Source organism: Acipenser ruthenus, chromosome 24 (genome assembly GCF_902713425.1).
Source record: "Acipenser ruthenus chromosome 24, fAciRut3.2 maternal haplotype, whole genome shotgun sequence".
In the NCBI taxonomy this organism is placed as follows: domain Eukaryota; kingdom Metazoa; phylum Chordata; class Actinopteri; order Acipenseriformes; family Acipenseridae; genus Acipenser; species Acipenser ruthenus.
In genome coordinates, this window is record NC_081212.1 from 17,747,274 (window position 1) to 17,768,911 (window position 21,638).

General features: G+C 39.2%; 1 protein-coding gene across 1 annotated transcript; it reads right to left on the minus strand.

Annotated features, from left to right (window-relative positions):
- Positions 1-781: 781 nt before the first annotated feature.
- LOC117429387 (sorting nexin-33-like) lies at positions 782-21,612 on the minus strand. Its single transcript, XM_034907126.2, has 2 exons — positions 19,165-21,612; positions 782-5,431 (listed from the first exon to the last, which is right to left on the minus strand). The coding sequence occupies exons 1-2, from the start codon at positions 20,588-20,590 to the stop codon at positions 5,178-5,180; spliced, it is 1,680 nt and encodes a 559-aa protein (XP_034763017.1). The 5' UTR covers positions 20,591-21,612; the 3' UTR covers positions 782-5,177.
- Between the last annotated feature and the right edge of the window lie 26 nt (positions 21,613-21,638).

Sequence of the window (21,638 nt, forward strand, 5' to 3'; positions counted from 1 at the left end):
GTGAAAATCTAAATAATAAAACCTAGCAGACATTTTTTATATAATGTGATATCTGTATAATGTGAAATAATGTATAATGTGATATCTTGTAACAATTGTAAGTCGCCCTGGATAAGGGCGTCTGCTAAGAAATAAATAATAATAATAATATATTAACGCCACCAAACATTGTTAGCTGGTTAAGAAAACACCTCAGACAACAAGTATGCCCCCCACCATGGGTGTCAGTTCCAAATCAGTGCAGGCAGTGTGACCACAAGGCTGATGACCAGAACTCCTCAACTATGAATAAACATGATTGTTTCATTAAAAAAATCAGCAGTTCAATGAAAATTAGATACATGTTTTTTAAGACCTAGCTGGCTAAATGGTACTGTATTTTAAAATGACTGACTTACAGAATGTGGAATAACTTCTTGTGTTCTCAAGATACATGTAAAAATGTAAGTGTGATGTACAGACGGAGAGATGTACAGACACCTCCATATCACAATCTGATGCTCCCAATGCTAAATAGTGTTGTTTCATCACGATTTAATTAGCGGTTTTGATCTATGAAAAAAAATGTAAGTCACATACAGATGAAAAACGTATCTCCCAGAATCTGATACTCTCAATACCGCTAAATAACATTAATACCACGTTTAATCACAATTTCGATAAGCCAGAGGTATGTATAAATGTAAAGTGTGACATAAGACCACCGTCAACAGTGCTTGCTTTATTAGTGAGAGCCTTTGTGTATTTGTCAGAACTCACCCTTACATTACAAATCTAACTCTTCTTCCATTTTCATCATGTTTTATTAAGACTTTCAAAGATTCCCACAGTTTCATAACAGAACATTTCATGCTACAGCTGAAAAACAAATTTAAGACACATTGTTGCTTTTTCTTTTAATACCAGTACAAAAAATATATATTTTTTGCTTACAAAACTGAAAAGTCAATTTTAGCAGCACCTTCAACATTATCATACTTCTTCAAACTAGCCATCTATCTATCGTACACATACAAGGGATAGACAAAAATAGAAACACTTCATAACACTGTCATTAGGGTGTAGGAACCCCACTGGCGGCCAGGAGAGGACCTTGCAGCTGAGTGACAGCTATTAATCCTCAAAGTCAGACTGGTGGTTTTTGACCATTTTTACTAAAACTGGGAGATGCAGCTTTCATTTATTACAGAATACACGTGTGTGCTATAGATGGCAGGTGTTTCTAATATTTTGTCCAGCCCCTGGGTATCTACAAGGTGAGTCAGAAGCCATGCACCATGGGAAATTCATGTCAGTGCCAGAAATCGAATTGAGCACCATTCGGATGCTGGCACACACCAATGCCCTTAACCTTACCTCACTGGTCAAGGACATTGTCAGAGTATTCTTTACACTTGTATGTTTGCCTCCAGAATTGCCTGTGTTGCATGCCTTTTGAAAGGACTTGAACCCTTTTCCTCCACTGACTGAGCAGATTTCCCCTGACATTTGTTCCACTTCCAATTCCTCCCTTCTTTCCCATTGAGGAATGTATTCTGTTCTTAAGGAATGTCTCTTTTCCCCTGCTTCCTGCATTTAAGAGATCAGGAAACACTTAATGGATGATGCATGACAGTCCGCAGTTTGAGATTACCAGTAATCTTCATACCAGTCACACCAAACTCCATGCGTATACATTATAGTCACTGTCCCGTTGTGCTATGTGGAATGAAACATCTCCTAGCTGTATCAAACATACAGCATATATACATGACTGGATCTGACATTTGCTGTTGGAACTTGTGACAGAATATATGGGTGATTCCCTTTAATGGCATCACAGACCTGTAGAAATGTAGGTCTATATATATACGTAAGGACAACACATGAGGAGCTATAAAAGCTATATCTTAGACTCTGCTTGTCTGCATTTGATTTTAGAGGACATTCTATACTGTATGCTGTAGATGTAGTTCACGGTGACCTGTAATGTATGGATTACAATCATGCTTGTATACCGTGGACGCTTGAACTGTGGACAAAACAACTCCTATGATTCCTCCCTGGAAAGCTATTTTTGTTAATAACATGCAGGGAATTCAATGAACCAGCAATTCTATTAAGAGCTTGTTCACAGTACTGACATACTATCTGCAGGTAGTTGGAATATCAAACTGAAGATTACATCCTCTCTCCATACAACAGGCTACCTATCAGATTGAAAAGCTTAAAGGCAGCAATTGTGCTGTCCCTTTACATTTTATATGACGTCACTCTCTGGGGCGGACGGGCGGTTCTTGTTAAAATGACCCAAATGCTGTTTGTGTTGTGTTTTAATGTATACGTTTGTGTTAAGGTGCTTTAACCTGAGTTCAGGAGATGCTCTTCAGTTCTTGTATAGTTATAGACATATGTGACAGATGCTTGATCTGCTTGTCTATAGAAATGTAAGTCATCTGTATCTAGTGAACAGCACATTTACATCAGGTTTCCTTTTTTAGCACTGGAAATGCACACCTGTGCGCTACATGGTGCTGGGGCTTGCCATTATAAACGTACTTTAGCTCAAAGTGCCTATGTTATGTGTGTATGTATGTCCGAACTGAAGAGCAGCACCTTAACACAGACTGTATCATACAAAATGTAATTAGTAGGACAGCAAATCAACTTAGAAAATGTCATTTGAATTGCCTTACTATTTAATTATTCAATAAAGGTGTGCTGTGGTAAGGATTGTGATATAGTCTTGCTGCTTTAAGAAGAGACTGTTAAATTAGAAGGATGAGGTCATACATTTTGGCATGGGAAGTAAAAAAAAAAACAGGAAGATCTGGCCATTGCAACGCCTTACTATTGGCAACAGTTTTACAATATTAACAGTGGTATCTAAAAGTCCCTAACAGTATGACTTTGTAGTAGCCTTTTATTGGTAGATTTCTCCACAGTGTAAATGCACACCTGTTACATACATTGAACTATATATAAGCAGTTGGTCCACTGAAGTTTGTAATAGCAAACTTGTAATATGATACAGCAACTAAGACCAATTTATCAAAGCCTTTTACTCTGCAAACACAACTGCAACCCTTATGAAATCTACTATATCTGAATTACAATTGAAATAGCTGTAAAATATTTACCTAAATATATTGTTTTGGTCACACTGATATATTTTAAACAATGGCCTAAATATATCATGAATGTGTTATAGGAATATATTCCATAATATATCTGATTATAAATACCATATGTTTCATATATATTTATTTTTCGTGTGGGAAGCTTTGTAGCATTACTGGTGTAGTGAAGAGCTTTGATAAATAGTGACTAGTTTGACATCTTCAAACAGAAAGGAACAGGAATTAGTCCATATTTCATTTAAGAAGTGGATATGTACATTTTAATATTCCCTTTTAAGAGAACCAATTTTTTTTATCAAAACCTGAGGGTTTTTTTCTTTTTTGTTGGAAAAGATTTTATGAATGTATTATATCTGAAACCATTTGTTTAGCAAACGGCTTCGAAATAAAGTTGCTAAAATATTTCGTTGCACCTTGCTGGATTAAAAAAAAAGATAACTAGTTCAGTTTCACATACAGTACAATAACAGCACCACTATTCAAAGACTGAATCCCATCCTCAGGGGAAGAAAATATTTTTTTCACATACAGTGAAAGCGTCTCTCAAAACGTACTGTAGTACTACTATCACAATATTATGGACACATCAACTCTGCAGCAGTACTGCAAGATTCAAAAATACAAAGGGGTCTTTTCAATTGATCTAAACAGTGGGGTATCTAAATAGCCTCACTGTTTAAATATTTTAAATACTGTAGGTATAAAAGAGACTCGTACAGTTTTCAGGTCTTTAACAAATTCCTTCCTTTTAATGATTTAAAAGGGTTTTCAAGATTGTTTTTTTCAAAATGAGGTTCAAATGTTCTTTGTAGGTTTTAACACATGTATGGAAATCAAGTCTGCAACAGTGTTAAAATGCCCTACTAATTTTGCACTACAGTACTAGTGTTTAGTAATGAATTAACTGTGTCCAAATATAACTGCTTTCTGTAACTTATTGCAATAATAGAGCAGTATATTTGTGAAAGAGTGCATATACAACCCTCAGGTTAAGAATAACAGAAAACCCTAAACATCTCTGGATCAGGTTTGGTTTTACATGAGAAGGTACTGGAATTCTGCATCTTGAAAAAGGACGATTGGAAGTGTGGTTGATTAGCATTTGATCAGAATTGTTTTCAGCTGTGTCCTTCAAAACCTTGTTCTACTGCGGTGCTTGCTAGTGCCCTGAATACCCAAGAAGGCAATATCACACAGGCACTGTTAACTGCTAGTGAAGGTGCTTCAGTTAAAGACATTTTGGTATGGTAAAGCGACTCACACCTGAGCCACTGCAGTCACACCGTCCTGAAGGCTGTCAGCCAGGTTAGAGGGTTGAGAGGAATGGGGGGGGCAATGGACCGGGTGGGATTCATGTCATTTGAAAGGTGGCAGTGTCCTCCATGCAAAATGTTGTGGGGTGGTGGCAGATTACGAACGCCCAGGGTTACTCCTGAAACAGAACTTCCCACTAGATCATCCACACTTCCTCTTGAAAGAGTTTTTCAATGAAGGTCTTATTTACATTATTTATGCAGGACTCACTTTAAGTGTCGGAGGATTAGATGACCACCTGCTTTCAAAAGGAACAATGAAAGATGGACGTCAATCATTGTGGAATTCTGAAAGACTTTAATCCATTGTAGCTAGGAATAGAATACACTTTAAAACATCCAAAATCCAAGTAACCCCACTGGTAAAACCCCCACAGAGAAGAAAATGCTGGAAGTTATTTACAGGCGTTTATCTGGAGTGCACTAACCAGCAGTGGATCCCTTTTGAACTAGTAGTTTTGGGGGTCCAAGTGGGGTTCAACCCGGACAGAACTGGATATGAATACTACAGGCTGTCCAAACAGTGCATCAACCTGGGTCTAACAGGCAGAATCAGAGTTCAACAGCAGCTCATCACAGCTCAGCTCCAAACCCAGCACAGGACCAGTGGAATTGAACTCCAATTTGTGGGAATGGTGGCTTTTGTCAACTCCTACACAGGTTCCTGGCTTTAAAGAGAGAGGAAGAGACAGGCAGGACAGAGAGAGCAGAGACTAGAGGAAGGGGAGTGGGGCCTAGCACAGGGTTAAATGTTGTCGTACATGTTGAGGGTGCTCTCCAGTTGCTTCCCAATGCGCTGGTAGAACAGGATCTGCTGTTTCAGGTAGGCCTGCATCATCTCCTTGAAGTCGACGGCGCGCCGCTCGTGGAAGTGGTTCATCTCAGCCTGCAGAGCGAAGCCCACCACCCGGCAGCGCTTCTTCACCCCGTCGGCCTCCTCCTGGTCCATCTTCCCCTCATCACTCATGCGCTGGCTCTCCTTCACCTTCGCAAAGGCGCCTGAGGGAGAAACAAGAAGGGGATGCTTTCAGTGGTGTGCTGTGAGGCAACAGTAGCACAAAGGCAGCTACCAGGTTATGAGTAGACAATCTTTATTTTTATTTTTACACTTTTGGTTTCAAAATTATCACTGGCTCACTTTGTTCTAGTTCTTTTTATTTTTACTTTTTTTGAGGACGCGCATGTGTCATGCTTTAAACTGATATACAGTTATTACAGTAACCTGGCCCCCAAATAAAAATAAAAAAATAACAAAAAAAAGATAATATAAACACACACTGTCAACATCCTGGTCTGTACAGACGGGATGCCACCTCCGCAGTGCAGTGAACTCTAAGTGCGCACTGCGAAACTGAAACGAAAATCATTTTATGTTGCAACAAAGCTGGAAACTATATTAATAGTTTGAAAAAAGGAGTAACGCAGGCATGTCTCTGTCATGAAGATGGGTTGTCAAAAAGCACTCTGTTTTTTGGCTTCTTCAGCAACCATTACAAATTGATTAAAGAAAAAAAAACTTTAACTTTTTATGTCGGGTTGATTAGGAATAAACGCTCAGTTTTGGGATTCTTGCATGTTGGATTACGATTTGGTGCACTTTGAAATGATTCATGTCAGATTGATTTTGAATAAAAGTTCTGCTTCAATTAGGGAGTTTTGCTTTTTGTACTGTGTTTTAATTATTTAATGCATTGGATAAAGTAAAGTCAGAATACTGCAGACATGAGACAAACAGGTACATGTAATTCTACTTTTATTCACAATCTCATCTCATTAATTTACTCCAACAGTTTATCATTCATTTTGATTGTCCTTTCGCCCTAACAAACCCCCTTTTTAATATGGTTTACCATACCTCTCTGTGCCTTACAATGCTTACCTATTAACTTGCTTTCAGTATTTTATTACACTTGGCTATTCATGACAGCTTGTAATAAGTGTTTTTAAAATAAATACAGGTCCAACAGGTACATACAACACATGTTTAGGTGCTGAAAACATGAGAAAAGTCAAATTATGAATGCACTTGATTTACATGTGGGTTAGTAGCTCCTACTGGGTTCATTCAAAGACCATTCTGTACACAAGTACCAATTGTCTCGATAAACAGTTATCTCAAACTGTGATTTGCATCAGGAGACAGCTCTGAGTGGGTGTGAGCAGGCACTGGAGACCCAGGACTGGTATGTGGCCTCATTTGCGTCTCTATGCAAAGTGCTAGCAGAGGACTAGGCGTGGGCGGAGTTAACCCCTTCAATACTGAGATTATTTACCTAGTCATGCTGTTGAAAGCTAAATCATTGGGAACCTTTAAGAACCGACTTGACAAAGTTTTAGTTTTGAGCTTTTAGGAACCGGATGAGCACTGATGGGCAGAATGGCTTCCTCTTGTTTGTACCTTCTTATGTTCTTATATGTATAAAAAGACCAAAATGATCTATATACAGGGTAATAGCAAAAATGTTTTTGCTCAAAGTTTAGTTCAAGTAAGGGAGTTCCAAGTAAAATGGGATCACCTTTATGAAAGCCTTTTTTATGTCAAAGGAAAAACAAGCAGTTACAAATCTTGTTACAAATAACAAGTCATAAAACTTGTAACTTTTTTTTCCTTCACATTAAATGGTACATATTGCACTGATCTAAGTACCTTGATCAATCTGACCACCTGATTTCAATAGCTCATCTAATCTCTTCCTGTAAAAAAGGCAGGGATGCAAAACAAGAACAAACAAGACGTTTTCAAACCCTGGTAGTCCTCAAGGATAAGACCTATTTAGAAAGGAATGTCGTTTTACATAATCCTGGCAGTCCACCTCTTGCATAACAAGATTTCCACAACATTTGCTCTGTTGAGTTTTAGTCATTTTTCAGTTAAATTCAGGGCTGCTGTGAAATTCTAAGGTCCTTTCGTCTTTGATTTTCGCATTGCAGTGAGTCTGAGTCTTTGCTGAGCCCATTCTCCACAATACTGCACTATCGTGAACCTTAATGGTTAACCTTAACCTTGTTTTACTTGGCACATGGTCTTATATTCACAGGTACTGCAATTACTCTTTATTTGTAAACACTAGGGTTAGAACAACTACTAATTTGACAGTAAACTAGTCACCACTTAAATTAATATAGATAAATCATGTATTTCATAATGTATCATTCTCTGTTTATGAACATACTTTACTAGCTCTGCACTATATTTTAAAATGCATGGAAACTTATTAAAAACTATTTATTCATGTTGTAAAATGTTATTTATTATATGCTACTCGCTTATTCTGTCCTTCTGAAACCACATGCTTCACAATTACTTTCTGTTTCAATTCAAACAGCTGAATACAATTCAGATATTTGCATTGCTAGTTCACTACTAGTATGCACGTTAAACTCAGTTTCTTAATTTAGTTGCTCTGCTGCTAATTGAAGGGTCTGGTTGGTCAGCTTCCAGTTTCTGAGGTCAACTGTCAATTTTCTTATCGACTATTCTGTTCTACCCCTAGTAGTCCATTGTTTTGGTTGTTTCTGCTTCAAATCCCTGCATCGAAACATGTGTGTTTACAGTCTATAAACCACTATGGAGATATTTACTCTTAAAGGAGAGCTAATAAAGGTTTTAATCTTGTTTTCATGACCTAATGGTTTGACAGCCCTGGTACTGTATTTATTTTAAAATGGGAGAAAAATAAATATTTAACCCTATTATGCATTTCTTTTCAAAATGTCTGTCTTCCACCTAAAACACCACTCCTAGCCCTTGAGACTACACATGGGAATTGCTCTGTGCTTCATTGGACTGCAATATAAAGTTACTACAACTTATTTTCAATGAAACAAACACTTGGACGCAGTCATCAAGGGATGCATCTCTCAAGAACAATTAAAACGACAATCACTTTACCCCCCATTTTCACCCCAGTTTAGAATGTCCAATTAGACTCCTTCACCACAGCAACAGCTCAGGAGAACTGAAGGTCAGTGGGTGTCCTCCCATTCCACAAAAAATCCAATTGCCTCTCCACTCCAGGGACTCGAGAGCGGATGTCAGTGAGCTACCGGAGGACAAAGACCAGCCCTGCAGTTGAGAAAAATGGGTCTTTCTTTTCATATTCTGTTTTTACTTTGATCATATCTTTCAGCAAAACTCTGGTCAGCGTTAGAAAATACATGACTGAAATAGGCCAGGCTTTGAAGCTAGCTAACGATACCACAAATTAATCTCCGTGGAGGAAATGCTGAAAAGTCATACAGCTGTAAAAATAAGATTGATAAAACAAAAAGCCTGCCTTTTAGGCAGAATACAAATGAGGCTTGTGATCTAAGTAGGAAAGACAAACGGCTAAGTGGGAACAAACAGATACCCGCACCAAGCACTGCAAAGTGAATGCTGAGCTCAGAATCACACAGCTTTCTGCTAGTTAAAACAAGGCGGCTGTTATTGAGAAAATGAGTGAGTTCAACACACTACATGCAGTTTTCAGGGGGTCGGTATGAAAAGCTCCCAGAATTTTGTCAAGGTTGTACCGACCTGCGTAGTTCAATCTTGCCAATCTCCTTGCAATCCTGTGTATATTATAATGCACATTGTTTTCCATTGGTTATTACCGTTTCCTAAGTTTAAGATTATCAGTAGTGCAAAGGGGAATGAAGTATAAAAAAGGGTAATAATGGATTTGAAAACTTTGGTTAGCACCCTGTTTAAATAGCATTCAGATCTGCCTCTGCTTTAATGGAAGACGGAGCTGTCATGTATAGTGAAGTTTACATTTACATCATTATGTGTTGGTTGCTTCTCATTTTCCTTACAAAGTTGACTTCTGCAATAAGTCTTACAAGAAATTCGCCGAGGATTTGTCTTCAATCTTTGCTCTTGCTATACGCCTTCTGTTAAGTTCAAATTGACAGCTGCTTACGTTGATCAGCCATCTGTGCGACCCCTCAGTTATAAAGCACCGGCAAATGGTTAAGATGAAGAAATACGTCAGTGGTGGATACAAACAGTGGTGCCCTTAAAGGAAACCAAGTCCAATATAATAACTAATTCACGTAAAAGTCGTTTTCATTGAAAAAGCAATTGATTTCACAGTGTAGCTTAGCAGCATGTGTGCAGTAGTCATTTGAACCTTTTTGCATGAGGAAATTAAATAGGGGAACTTTATTTTAAGCCAGTAGAACCATTTTTGACCGCTTCCCCCAAACACTATTGAAAAGCTCTGATATATAGTTTGCAATAGGGGGTGTTTCGTTTACTTTCTGATATGTTTAAACTACATGGTGTGAACAAAACAATGCCAGTAACCCTTACCTAATATGTATTGCCATCATTTCTTAGGTATTTCATGTATGACATACACACACATACATTAAGGTAAAGGTGAATTCGTTTTTTCTAATCACTAAAAAAAATGACAAGGCTGTTTATGTTGGCAACAGAGAGTGAACTAACCTGCTGTGCCACCTAATCCCTTGCATGGAGCAAATACTTGAGGTCCTAAATACAGTACATGAATCTGATATCTCACATTTCATGACATTTTGAGTTGTCAACATTCATGAAACTGATATCCTATTGACTTTCTATTGTAAGTTTACAAATGGTATATATAAAAAAAAAAAAGTCCTTGTACAATGACACGCGTGATTCAGTGGTATTGCTAAGCTTATACAATGGCACAAGGAGAGGTAAGGGTGAACGAGTCTATTACAAATACACTAAAGCCCTGTTTGTGCAACCTGTTTGAATGTCTGCCGTACTGTTTACAAAGCAGTAATCGCTGTAATTTGTGTTTGTGGCTATTCAGGTAAAAAATGTCTTGGTATGAATGATGATGACAATACAAACTTTGTACCTGAATAGAAAGCAGTGCAGTTAAAAATACCTCATTTAGAAGGCTGATCAGGTCTGTTGCACCTGGTAAACAGGATTATGTGTACTGTATACAGGTAAAAACAATGTCATAAATATCCCTGTGACAGGACAGAGGCCCAGCATACTTAGAAGTATGCTTTTTTTGGTTGGCAGCTGTGGATGGAAAGCCTGGGGCCAAGATGGTTGCCTTTGCAAAGCCACCTAGTTTAAATTGGTTTGTGTAATTGTTTAATTACTTAATTAGAAAAGTATGAAATGTTTTATTGGTTAAGTGTGGAATGTGGCCAGGTGGTGATTGAATTTGAATGTCAATCAACCCCTGTGTGGTGTGGTTCTGTGAAGGCAATTGCTAACCTTACTGCTTAACAGAGTAAGAGAGAGAGTGAGAGTGAGAGTAAGAGAAGGATGATGAAAACGTTAATGTGCATGATCTAACTCAACAGTATGTACAGAATAGTACAGAATTAGAAATGGCAATGAACAGTTCAATAGAAATGGTGCTATTTAAGACCTAGATGTCATTAGGTATGCAAATGAGGTGTTAGTATCAAGGTGGAGTATATTAAAATGACTGATTTACAGTATGTGGAATCATTTCTTGTGCTCTCCAGACACATGTAAGTGTAAGGTACAGACGCATGTCCAGGCAGAGACACACCTCCATATATCACACAAGCTGTTCATGACAAGATTCATCCCAGCTGGATTGCCGTTTTTCCAGATATATAGAAAATGTACGGACGGACAGACATCCCCATATTTTCCCCAGAGTACTACTCGGAATGGCTAAATGTTATTACCACGTTTTAAATGTGAGTCATGCATAAGGACTCCAATTCCCAGAAGCCCACTCCACCCTTGGACTCTTCTCAGAAACAAATCTCTTTTTTTCCCCACTTTTCCTATAAATCACGTTTTCAATTGCTCTGCATTCATTTTGTGACTTCTATGCGGGGGGGGGGGGGGGGGGGGGAGATTGTGAGAATTCATCTCGGAACATATCTACTGGAATTCTTGTGTTGGCTTCATGTCTTTTGAACTTGACAATTAAGTCCCCTCTTGTGCTAAAGAATGCCCACACTACGTTTCATCATAATTCATACGAAAGGCCCAAATGCTTCATTATACACCACTCACTGGATATATCCATGCAAAGATTATTGTTTGCCTTACACAAACTGTTCTGACAGCTAGGCGCATTGTTTACATCAGTCCCTAGGTCTTGGTCAACCTAGAAAATAACACTCACGCAAAACTGCAAACCTTGCAAGTCAAACTTAGCTACGGGCACAAAAAAAAATCATATCCATGTAAAACATGCATGTCATCTAAATAAAAACACAAGAGAGAGACCAGGAATGTGTTAAGTCAATAAGCTGTGTGATCTCAGGCAACTGGTGTGCTATTATGTAACAGATTTTTTAAATGTTTACTCTGGTCTAGAATGAACTCCTATTTTTTTAAAAGGAGAAACATACCTGTTCATTTTACACATCTAGAATCCAACAACAAAGTGATATCTTTCAATGTCTCTTAAATTAGCTAACACAATATGTATTGGCAACAGTGTAGAGTAGTGGTTAAGCCTCTGGACTCTTGACCGGAAAGTCGTGGGTTCAGTCCCTGGTGGGGACACTGCTGCTGTACCCTTGAGCAAGGTACTTTACCTAGATTGCTCCAGTAAAAACCCAACTGTATAAATGGGTAATTGTGTGTAAAAATAATGTGATATCTTGTAACAATTGTAAGTCGCCCTGGATAAGGGTGTCAGCTAAGAAGAAAATAATAATTATAATAATAATTTCATAGAGCATTTTCCTATATGAAAGATGCACACATAATATCAAATGGCTGTTTGATTTTTAATGGTATTTTTTCAGAGCATTCAATAAAACTGGCAACTATCTCTTACACAAAGTTGCTTCAATTATTTTCTATAAAAAGAATTCAAACTCTCAGAAGCAGGACGTATTGGCTCACATTTCAATAACAATCAATGCCATGTTTTCAGTGTTGACCTAATTCCTTCATGTGACATTAGGAAGTTGACTGGAAGTGTAGCACTGAATATATATATTAGGCAATAATTATTTTGTTAGCAACATGTACTTTAAGCACTTTCAAACACTTGTTTGTTTCTAAATCTGTAATATTAATGAGGAAAAACAAATAGGAGTAAATGCTCCCAGGCAGTTGCACTCCAGGAATTGCCAGGGATCACACTATGTCATTGAAGATGGGCTTTAAACACACCTGTCATAATAAGGGCCACCAAGAGAGGCACTGGATAAAAGTGACTAGTCTTGTTTAAACTGGAGGAACATGTAACCAATCTTGACTGAATACCGCTTCTTGTGCAGTCTTGGTAATATGCAAGCACCTGCCAACCAAGTACCCACTATAAGCTCTCTATTAAAGTCTGTCAGATCTGGTATTTTTCCCATCACTGCTGACACTGACTTGCAACAAGAGAATGCAGTTTTGATATATTGTAAAATGAATGTAATATGTGATTACAATTCCTGTTTCTAGACTTGTGTCAAAATCCAGTGTGACAGAGTTGATGAATCACATGCCAGCCTTTATTAAAATGCAGCCCATCTAACCTGGATTTTTCATTATCCAGTCTTTCTACCCTTGTGCTACCAGTAACCTTGCAGAACCACTGCCATTGTAGTGCCACTTGGAGATTTGGAAGTTGTTGCCATCTAAAGTGTGTGGCTAATATCTTTAAAATCATTTTCCTGCATGTTTCCCTGTGTGTGAAATATGTGCCCCTCTTGCAGACAAGAGGGGAAGAAAGATACTTAAATGCAAGTTTATCTTCAAACAACATCAGGAAACAATTAACACTAAAATCCCCAGCAACAAACCAGTGTCCCACAATCTGGTTCCGTTGTTATACTAAAATTCCGTGGGATCTCTTCATTACTTTTTCCACAGAATTTTGTGCACTCTAGTTTATCAGAAATACCTTGGTACAGTATAGAAGTTGGAGCGAGCGATGTTATCAGTTGAACCAAAAACGCATGTAGAAATATCCCTATTTTTCATGTAAAATATTTGTTTTGCTTGTCTGAGGTACAGAACAGCTTGTTAATGGTATTAATAACCTAAGCAGGAGCAGGTCTATTTAGTTCCCTACGGGTGGTTTTCCACTGGCTATTTGTCGAGCCGAGTGAGAACCAAACCGTGAAACTCACAACACTTTTGAACGAAGAAAAATGCAACCATAGCCTCTGGATCCGCCATACAGTGCCTCTTCATGTCGCATCATCTACACGCAACTCGACTCGTTCATTATGGCTCAGGCTCTACAGTGGAAAACAAACAAGCTCCTCCTAAGCTGCGCTGGGCTTGCTCGGTGCGTCCGCAACATGGCTCGGTTGTACAGTGGAAAACAGGTAGGCCTATACAGTGAGTGAGTGGAAACAAGGGAGTACGCTGGTGTGCCTGCAGCTGAAACCAGCCTTTGGGAATGGAAACTAACAGGGGAGCCAACAAGGTCAGGTTTACGATGACACAGACGGCACAGCATGAACTACACAATAACGCAGTAAATAATTACCAAGGGATTCTATTTCTGTAGCAACTATCTAGGAGCGCTGCAGCTTTAATGTAATACAGCCTTGTTGTATTTTTGGTGAGGCCTCGTCTTAAACGGCTTATTGGGTTCTTGTCCTTTTCTTTAAGCCTCAAGCTGTTGTGCTTTACTTGCCACCCTCCCAGAAGAATTCTGCATTTATCATGAAGACAGCTGGCATATCTAGCCAAGCAACAGCACAACGGTGCCATGAGTGGAACAAAATAGAAAAACAGCAAAACCTGCAGTTGGCTTCAGATGTCTTTGTAATCGATGATTTTTTACATATATAAAGAAAAGAGTGTGTGGGCCAGTAGAGATTAAAACAATAAGTTAAATTGTCTCATGATTTGAGTGGAATTTGTTCAAATCCTAGAAGTTAGGATTCTCCAAACAAGCCTAAAAAAGCTTAAATCCAGAGAAAGACTGATTTACAGAAAATTACAATGGTGCCCTGTACAAAACCTTTTCTGTTTTAAAGACTGTTTCAAAAACTTTCATACCATTCTCTTTGGTTAAAAGGTGCTTTGTAAAATGAAAAATGGTAAACTTATATATTTGAGAATATGTTTATATTATAAGATCGCAAGCATTTTATTTAAAAATGTAATAAAAAATTTAATTAATTAATTAATTAATTAATTAATTAATTAATTAATTAATTAACTAACAAACCAATAGCCTCTCTAAAACTGTCGGTAGTGCAAAATGACTTAATTCGTCAAAATGGGCTTTTAAGAAAATGAGTAACTCATTATTAAATCAACACAACAAATTTATTTGATGCTAGTAAACATTTAAAATGTCATTGGTATAACACTGTCAAAAAGTTATCGGTATATTAAAAGTCAGTTTCCTGGATATAAAAATGTACACATTTATAAACTTCTCCATACAGTTTCAGGAACATCACTCACGCAAGATGGATTTGCGGGGATGGAAGATGGATGAATTACATGTTAGTGTAAATTTGACAATGCTTCCAAGAACTGCAGACACCAGGTCCTAGATTAATTTTACTAAATTCACATCTAGTACTATATGACCTACTTTCATAAAATAGAAATGAACTTGAAGCTCTCCAATAAGGTGAGAATCACAATTTCTAAAGTTACCACAGTACAACTAATACAATGTTGTACTCTGGTGTGCTAAAATCCCATAATTGCACAGGCATTAGCTCTAACCCCCTTTCTTTTAAATCCACTAATGCATGCCTTAATGATGACTAATGGATTTTCTATGGAAACGCACATCAGACTTTGGGTGTTAACAGGTAGGTCACCACCACTAAGAATTTCTCAAACACTGCTCACCAGGATGTGGTGTCTAATTCTTTGAAGCCCTGTAATTAGTCCAGTTGCTCTTTGCTGAACTCTCTACAGGGCCACAGATGTGCATTTGGTCTTGTGGAAACCAGAATTGGACACAGTATGTTCCCACCAATCCAATATACAACCTCATCATAGCCTCCTTGGATTTGTACTCTACACTTCTGGCTATATACTCCAGCATTCTGTTTGCCTTGTTGCATGATTCCCCACATAGTCTGGTTGCTGATAGACTAGAAACACTGTCCATGGGGTGTGTCTATAGCGCGATTTCTTACTGGGTCAATTTTTCATGGAAGTCTGTTCGCCAGAATAACTATTGAGAACTCCTGGTAACGTTGTCAGGTTGTCTTGGATACAACTTGTCCTCAATAAATGTCTGGTAGATCTGCTGTCTGGCAAGCCTCTTGTGACTGAGGCTGACCTGCAACTGGGAGATGCAGTTTTTAATACATTACAGGGTACTATTTATATAAGAAAGAATATGTCACATAAGAGATAAGTGTTTAGGGATTAATGTCTAAGTGTTTTCTACACAGTACAGGTGTGTCTTACTTTGCTCAATGTATTGTACATGAAGGTTCTTACAGAATTTCATACTGCCATAAATTATGTGAATCCACAACCCCAAAATGCATTTATTAGGCGTAACAATTTTGTGCTGGTATAATGGTGTCTACTGTCACTGTGTACTATAATTATTTATTTGTTAATTTTAACCCATATATGAATCTTCTACATTTATGGGACCACCAAATGTAAAATACTGTGTTAGTAACAAAACCTAATTTCTGTATGTATGTATTTTCAGGGATGGCAATAAGACTCTTATTTCAAAGCAGTTTCACCCATTCCAGGTTTTAAGCTTGATTAGCCATAGTGTATAGGTAACAATCTCAAGTGTGTCATCTTAAACTCATAGTGAAACCAGCAATGGATCAAAACACTGTGCAATAGGCGTCTTATTTCCATACCTGATATATACAATACATCCCTCTCTTGGGTAAGGGTATATGCAGTAATGTAACTTTTTCTCTTTACTCTTCTTAACAGTCCAACTGCTAAACCTGGCAGAATTGGAAGGGAATAGATACAACCCACACATTTTTCATTAGTCTTGCCGAATAAGAACATAACACTAACACTACTTTAAAAGCACAGAATTCTAGTTATTTTAACCTGTCCTCATAGCTCATGTCATTATGTACTGAGATCAGCCTGGTTGCCCTTCTCTGTACCTTCTCGAGCGCAGTGATGACTTTTTTGTTATGAGGTGACCAAAACAGCACACCGTATTCTAGGTGGGGTCTAACTAGGATATTGTATGATCTTAGCATAACCTCTCTAGACTTCCATTCCAAGCTTTCTGCAATCTAGCTTAACATTCTATTTGCTTTGTAATTGCCTCACCAACAGAATTTCTGTTCAAAAGTCCAAATGCATTACATCATCCCCTTACATATAATGCCGTGTGGGGCGAGGGGAAGAGCAGTTAAAGTATTGCATGTTCCCCAATCCACTTGTAAATTACAGTTGAGTTTTTGGCTAATTATAATACAAACAAAAATTATGTATATTGATTTATGCCTGAATAACTGTTGCAATGCATTGTATTTTATGAAAACTACTGTCCAATTGGTGAAGTAAAAAAAGGAACAGCCACTGATCTTACTTGAAAATTAAAGCTGAACAGGAAGTATAAGTGGGGATTTGTTTTATAGAAGTGGGAACTAAATTTATTTATTTACAGCTACTAGACTGTCACCACAGCACTCAGGCTAACGTGTTTCAGATATGCAGCACTGAGGCAATAAGTAATGGAACCTGAGAGCAGAGAGTCATACCTGGAGGATCTATAGTGATTGAGGGCCTGATCCTATCTCCATGACAACCACACTCAACACTCTGCTGTGGAAAGCTCATTGGTTGTCAGAGAACAAGAAAAGCTGGTTACCCTGACCCATAAAAACCTGGTATTTAAAGGTGTGGGATTCCCTTGGGTTACAAAATGCAATTTCCTTTTCACTGCACCCATATTGCACAGTTGAACCTTTGTAGAAGAGTATGCGGTATTAATACAGATACCGCAGTCATATTGGTTGAGAAGTTAAAGTCACTGACACATTTAGCATGCACTGTTTATATAACCCTCCAAATATGAAATCAGTGTCTGAGAAATGAGGCTATGACAGTGCGTCTGTAGCAACTTTGTACATTTACAGCCGTAACTAAACAGAGACAACCATAGAATACAACTGAGTACCAACCATGTGTATCATGACAAGGTCATCTTTCCTTGACTTCCATTTAGAAGTCTGTAGTTTAGTCCTAAGGTCCTAGCCTCACTGTGAAACCTGGTTTAGATCCTAGATCCTAGCCTCACTGTGAAACCTGGTTTAGATCCTAGATCCTAGCCTCACTGTGAAACCTGGTTTAGATCCTAGAACCTAGCCTCACAGTGAAACCTGGTTTAGATCCTAGATCCTAGCCTCACTTTGAAACCTGGTTTAGATCCTAGATCCTAGCCTCACAGTGAAACCTGGTTTAGATCCTAGATCCTAGCCTCACTTTGAAACCTGGTTTAGATCCTAGATCCGAGCCTCAATGTGAAACATGGTTTAGATCCTAGATCCTAGCCTCACTGTGAAACCTGGTTTAGATCCTAGATCCTAGCCTCACTGTGAAACCTGGTTTAGATCCTAGATCCTAGCCTCACAGTGAAACCTGGTTTAGATCCTAGATCCTAGCCTCACAGTGAAACCTGGTTTAGATCCTAGATCCTAGCCTCACTGTGAAACCTGGTTTAGATCCTAGATCCTAGCCTCACAGTGAAACCTGGTTTAGATCGTAAATCCTAGCCTCACTGTGAAACCTGGTTTAGATCCTAGATCCTAGCCTCACTGTGAAACTTGGTTTAGATCCTAGCCTCACTGAGAAACTTGGACAATTCAATAGACCTTGTTCTTCAAACCCACCCCAGCTCTAATGATGTTGAAGCTTGAACTCCCAGTGGAAATAAAATAGTGCCCCTCAGTGGGGCTACACTGGGATCAAAATCAGTAGGAATAAAGGCAGATATGTCATCACACAGCGTTGGGTATTTGCCTAAAAGAAAAATAAAGAACTGAGGAGCTGTGAGGCCAGTGCAGCCTGGGGTTAATGAGGACTTTATTCCAATACTGATAGGGATAAAGAACAGCTATTAAATGTGACTTTGCAGGCTTTGTTGTCAAAGTTGGCAGTTGCTGTACCCTGATAATTATATACAGAATATACTGTGGATAAGCAATAAGTTTATAATAATGGACCTCAGAGTTCATAAGGCATGTGTTTTCAGATCCAGGATAGTTCTGAGGGTATACCATTAACTTGCAGAAAATTATATCAGATTTTAGGTCAACTGAAATAAGAGTTGGCCTATTCTGTCATTGCAGTAGAATCCAAAGCAGCTTGCCAATAAAACTAGCATGCTTTAGTTTACTAAAATACTAATATGTTTGTTTTTCATTAGCCGCTTATCAGCTATAACTTCATTTTTTTATCCATGTTGGCCAAATGCCACAACTAAGGACTTCCAATAATAACAGAAAAACAGAAATTACATTTAGACAAGCAATGTATCTTATTAAGCAAAACCTTCCTCAAGCTACTATGCAATGGAGACCTCTTTTTCCCCACCCTGTAGCATATTATGGGCAGTGACTGAATCCCTAGTAGTCATGTACACCAAGCAGTCCAGTATTTTATTTAAACAAAAAACTAAATATTTGTTTAAAATCTGCATTGACTCACACACAATAAACAGTCTGTGGCTACAGGGATTCATGCATGAGTATGACTAAACTTAGATTTAAACAGGGTAACTGATTGAAACAAAAACCTGGACTGTAAGTCATCCCCAAAGAGTGGACCAGGATTGGTAATAACTAGCCTTCGCTTGTGTATAAAGAAGGGTTACCTTTCTGGAGGTGGATGATGTCTGGGAAGTTGGAGAGCAGTCCCTGGTAGAGGGAGAGTTTGTCAAGCATGTGGTAGAGGTCCTCCTTGGGCTGCTCTGCGAACATCTCCCCGATGGTCTCGTAGGTGCGGCCCGTGTGGGAGATGGCATTGTTGAGGGCGTCAGAGCTGTAGGGTGGGTCCAGGGTGAAGGCCTGGCTGACCGACTGGAATGCACTGCCCAGCTTCTGGAACTCCTTGCGGAAGCCGCCCACGTGCTTGCGTACCAGCTCGGTGGTCACGTTTGTGAGCTGCAACACGCTGTCGTCCATCTTCTTAGTGAAGGCCTTGAAGGTGTCAACCCGGTCCTCCACGTCCTGCAGGTCCTGGTGTTCGCTGGGGATCTGGAAGGTGAGCAGAAAGCTGGCGCCCACCATCTCGTCCTTCTCCGCCCGCCGCTTCCCCAGCTTCCACTGCTTGTCATCGGCACACATGAGGAAGTGTTCGAAGCCCTCGTACTGGGAGAGAACAGGGTGGCTGGTCATGTGGTCCATCCAGAGGATCAGCCTCCTTTTGCGCTTCTCGATGAAGTCCTCCTCGAATCGGCCAGTGGCCTGCTTCTCGGGCAGGTGAGGTACCGAGATGACGGTGAACTTGTGAAGCAGCCGGTTGTACAGCCAGTCAAAGTGCTTGTAGCGGCGGTAGACAGGACTGCCTGTGTGGCTGGGGGACACCCGGTAGGAGATGTAGGTCTTGATGCCCTTGAATTTGGTCTGCTTGATCGGCTCCTCGATGGAGCAGACAAAGGGCCTCGGGTTGGCGCCCCACTGGGGTCCCCTGGTGCCCATCTCAATCGTGTATGTCTCAGAGATCTTGGACATCATGGGCACGTCTCCCAGCACAAACGCCTCCACCCCGGAGCGCACAAAGCTAGAGAAGCGGTTCAGGTTCCTGCCCACCATACTGCTCCTTTTAGCGCTGGACATGCTGTCTTGGCGTTCCAGAGGCAGCTTGGGTCTGTACTGTACATTGTCGTGGGGGGTCTGGTAGGGGTGGGCATGTCCGTTAGCACCCCCACCTCGTCGAGACTCCTCCTCCACCACAGTGGAACTGTCATCCCAATCGTCCCAGTCGTCGTCATCGTCGTCGTCATAGCTCCCGTGGTGGTTGGAGGGTGTGTGTGGAGGATCTGGAGTGTAAAAGGAGCCATTGCGAGGAGAACTAGCTGGGCTCACAGAGGTGTCTGTAAGGCTGGAGTTAGACCGGGGTCTGATTACTTCCACATAAGAGGCTGGAAACAGGCCTCTCTCTCCTCTGCTGTTTTGGCCCTGTAGCCATCCATCTAAAGAAGTATCGTCAAAAATGAGTAGCTCTTCGTTTTCCTGAATATTGATCTCTTCTTTATTTTCACTCTGGAAGCTGTAAAGTGCCTTGGCTTTCAACGACATCTTTATTGACTTATTATTTAAATAAGGTCTGGTAATATTTTACAGAATATATATAATTTCAATATGTATCTTGTAACAGTTCACAGCATTACTGCACCTAATAAAAATGTCTGTTAGTAGTATTGGAGTTCACAGCATTGTTGTTTTCTAAAAATCCAACGTCACTAATAACAATTGCATCATCAGAATTTGGAGCTGGCGCACGCGATCCGTCTTCCACCGACAATTAAAATCCCACGCAAGTCTGTGTTTGTTAGTTACGTCACAAAGTGGAGCAGGCATTAATCACGGCTGTATTAAAATTGATTTATTTTGTGCCCACTTCCAATATTAGTCCACAAAGTAAATTATAGATCCAGTGCAAATGAAATCAATTAGTGGAAAAGGGAGCGATTCTCTTTGATACAAAACTATTGCACAGGTATATTTGTCAAAAAAAAACAGTAGGGCAGTTCATATAGGGTGAAAAATAGCAACATGGAATAAGGGAATCATAAGGTTGCAGTAACAAGTGTCAAATATATGTCCACAGCTTGTAAAAAGGCAGGGAAGTAAGTAGGTTTTGTTGGAACTTACGTTTTGTAAACGGGACTTATGTGATAAAAGAATATAAAGCTTTAGTGCAAACGCCAGCAAAACAAAAAAGTGAACTCCTCTGCCATTTATCACTGACGTGCAACTGACAACACGGAACATCCACGTAAACCAATTTCTCAATACTCTAAATAAACACTCTGTCTAACCCATGGCCTTTAAAATAATGACAGCCACGTATACGAAGTAGTTTTGAAAACAAATCTTAAAACACTCACTCAGAAAAATGTTATACTATTTTGATCGCGTATTCACTTAATCAATTAATAATAATAATAAAATATATATATATATATATATACATAGAATATAAAGTAATTAAACGTGATTAGGTCTTCTATTGTCAAACACACAAAAACACCAACAATAATCTACTTGAAACAAATTGAAAAGTTTACAGTTGCGCTTATCAACACTAAACCCTGACCTCTCGATAAACCCAGCATCTGTTAAA

Coding starts and splice junctions, on each gene's coding strand:
- LOC117429387 (XM_034907126.2), bottom strand. CDS start 20,590: ATGTCGTTGAAAGCCAAGGCACTTTACAGCTTCCAGAGTGAAAATAAA. Junction 5,432..19,164: donor CATCATCCACCTCCAGAAAG/GTAACCCTTCTT, acceptor TTTCTCCCTCAG/GCGCCTTTGCGAAGGTGAAG.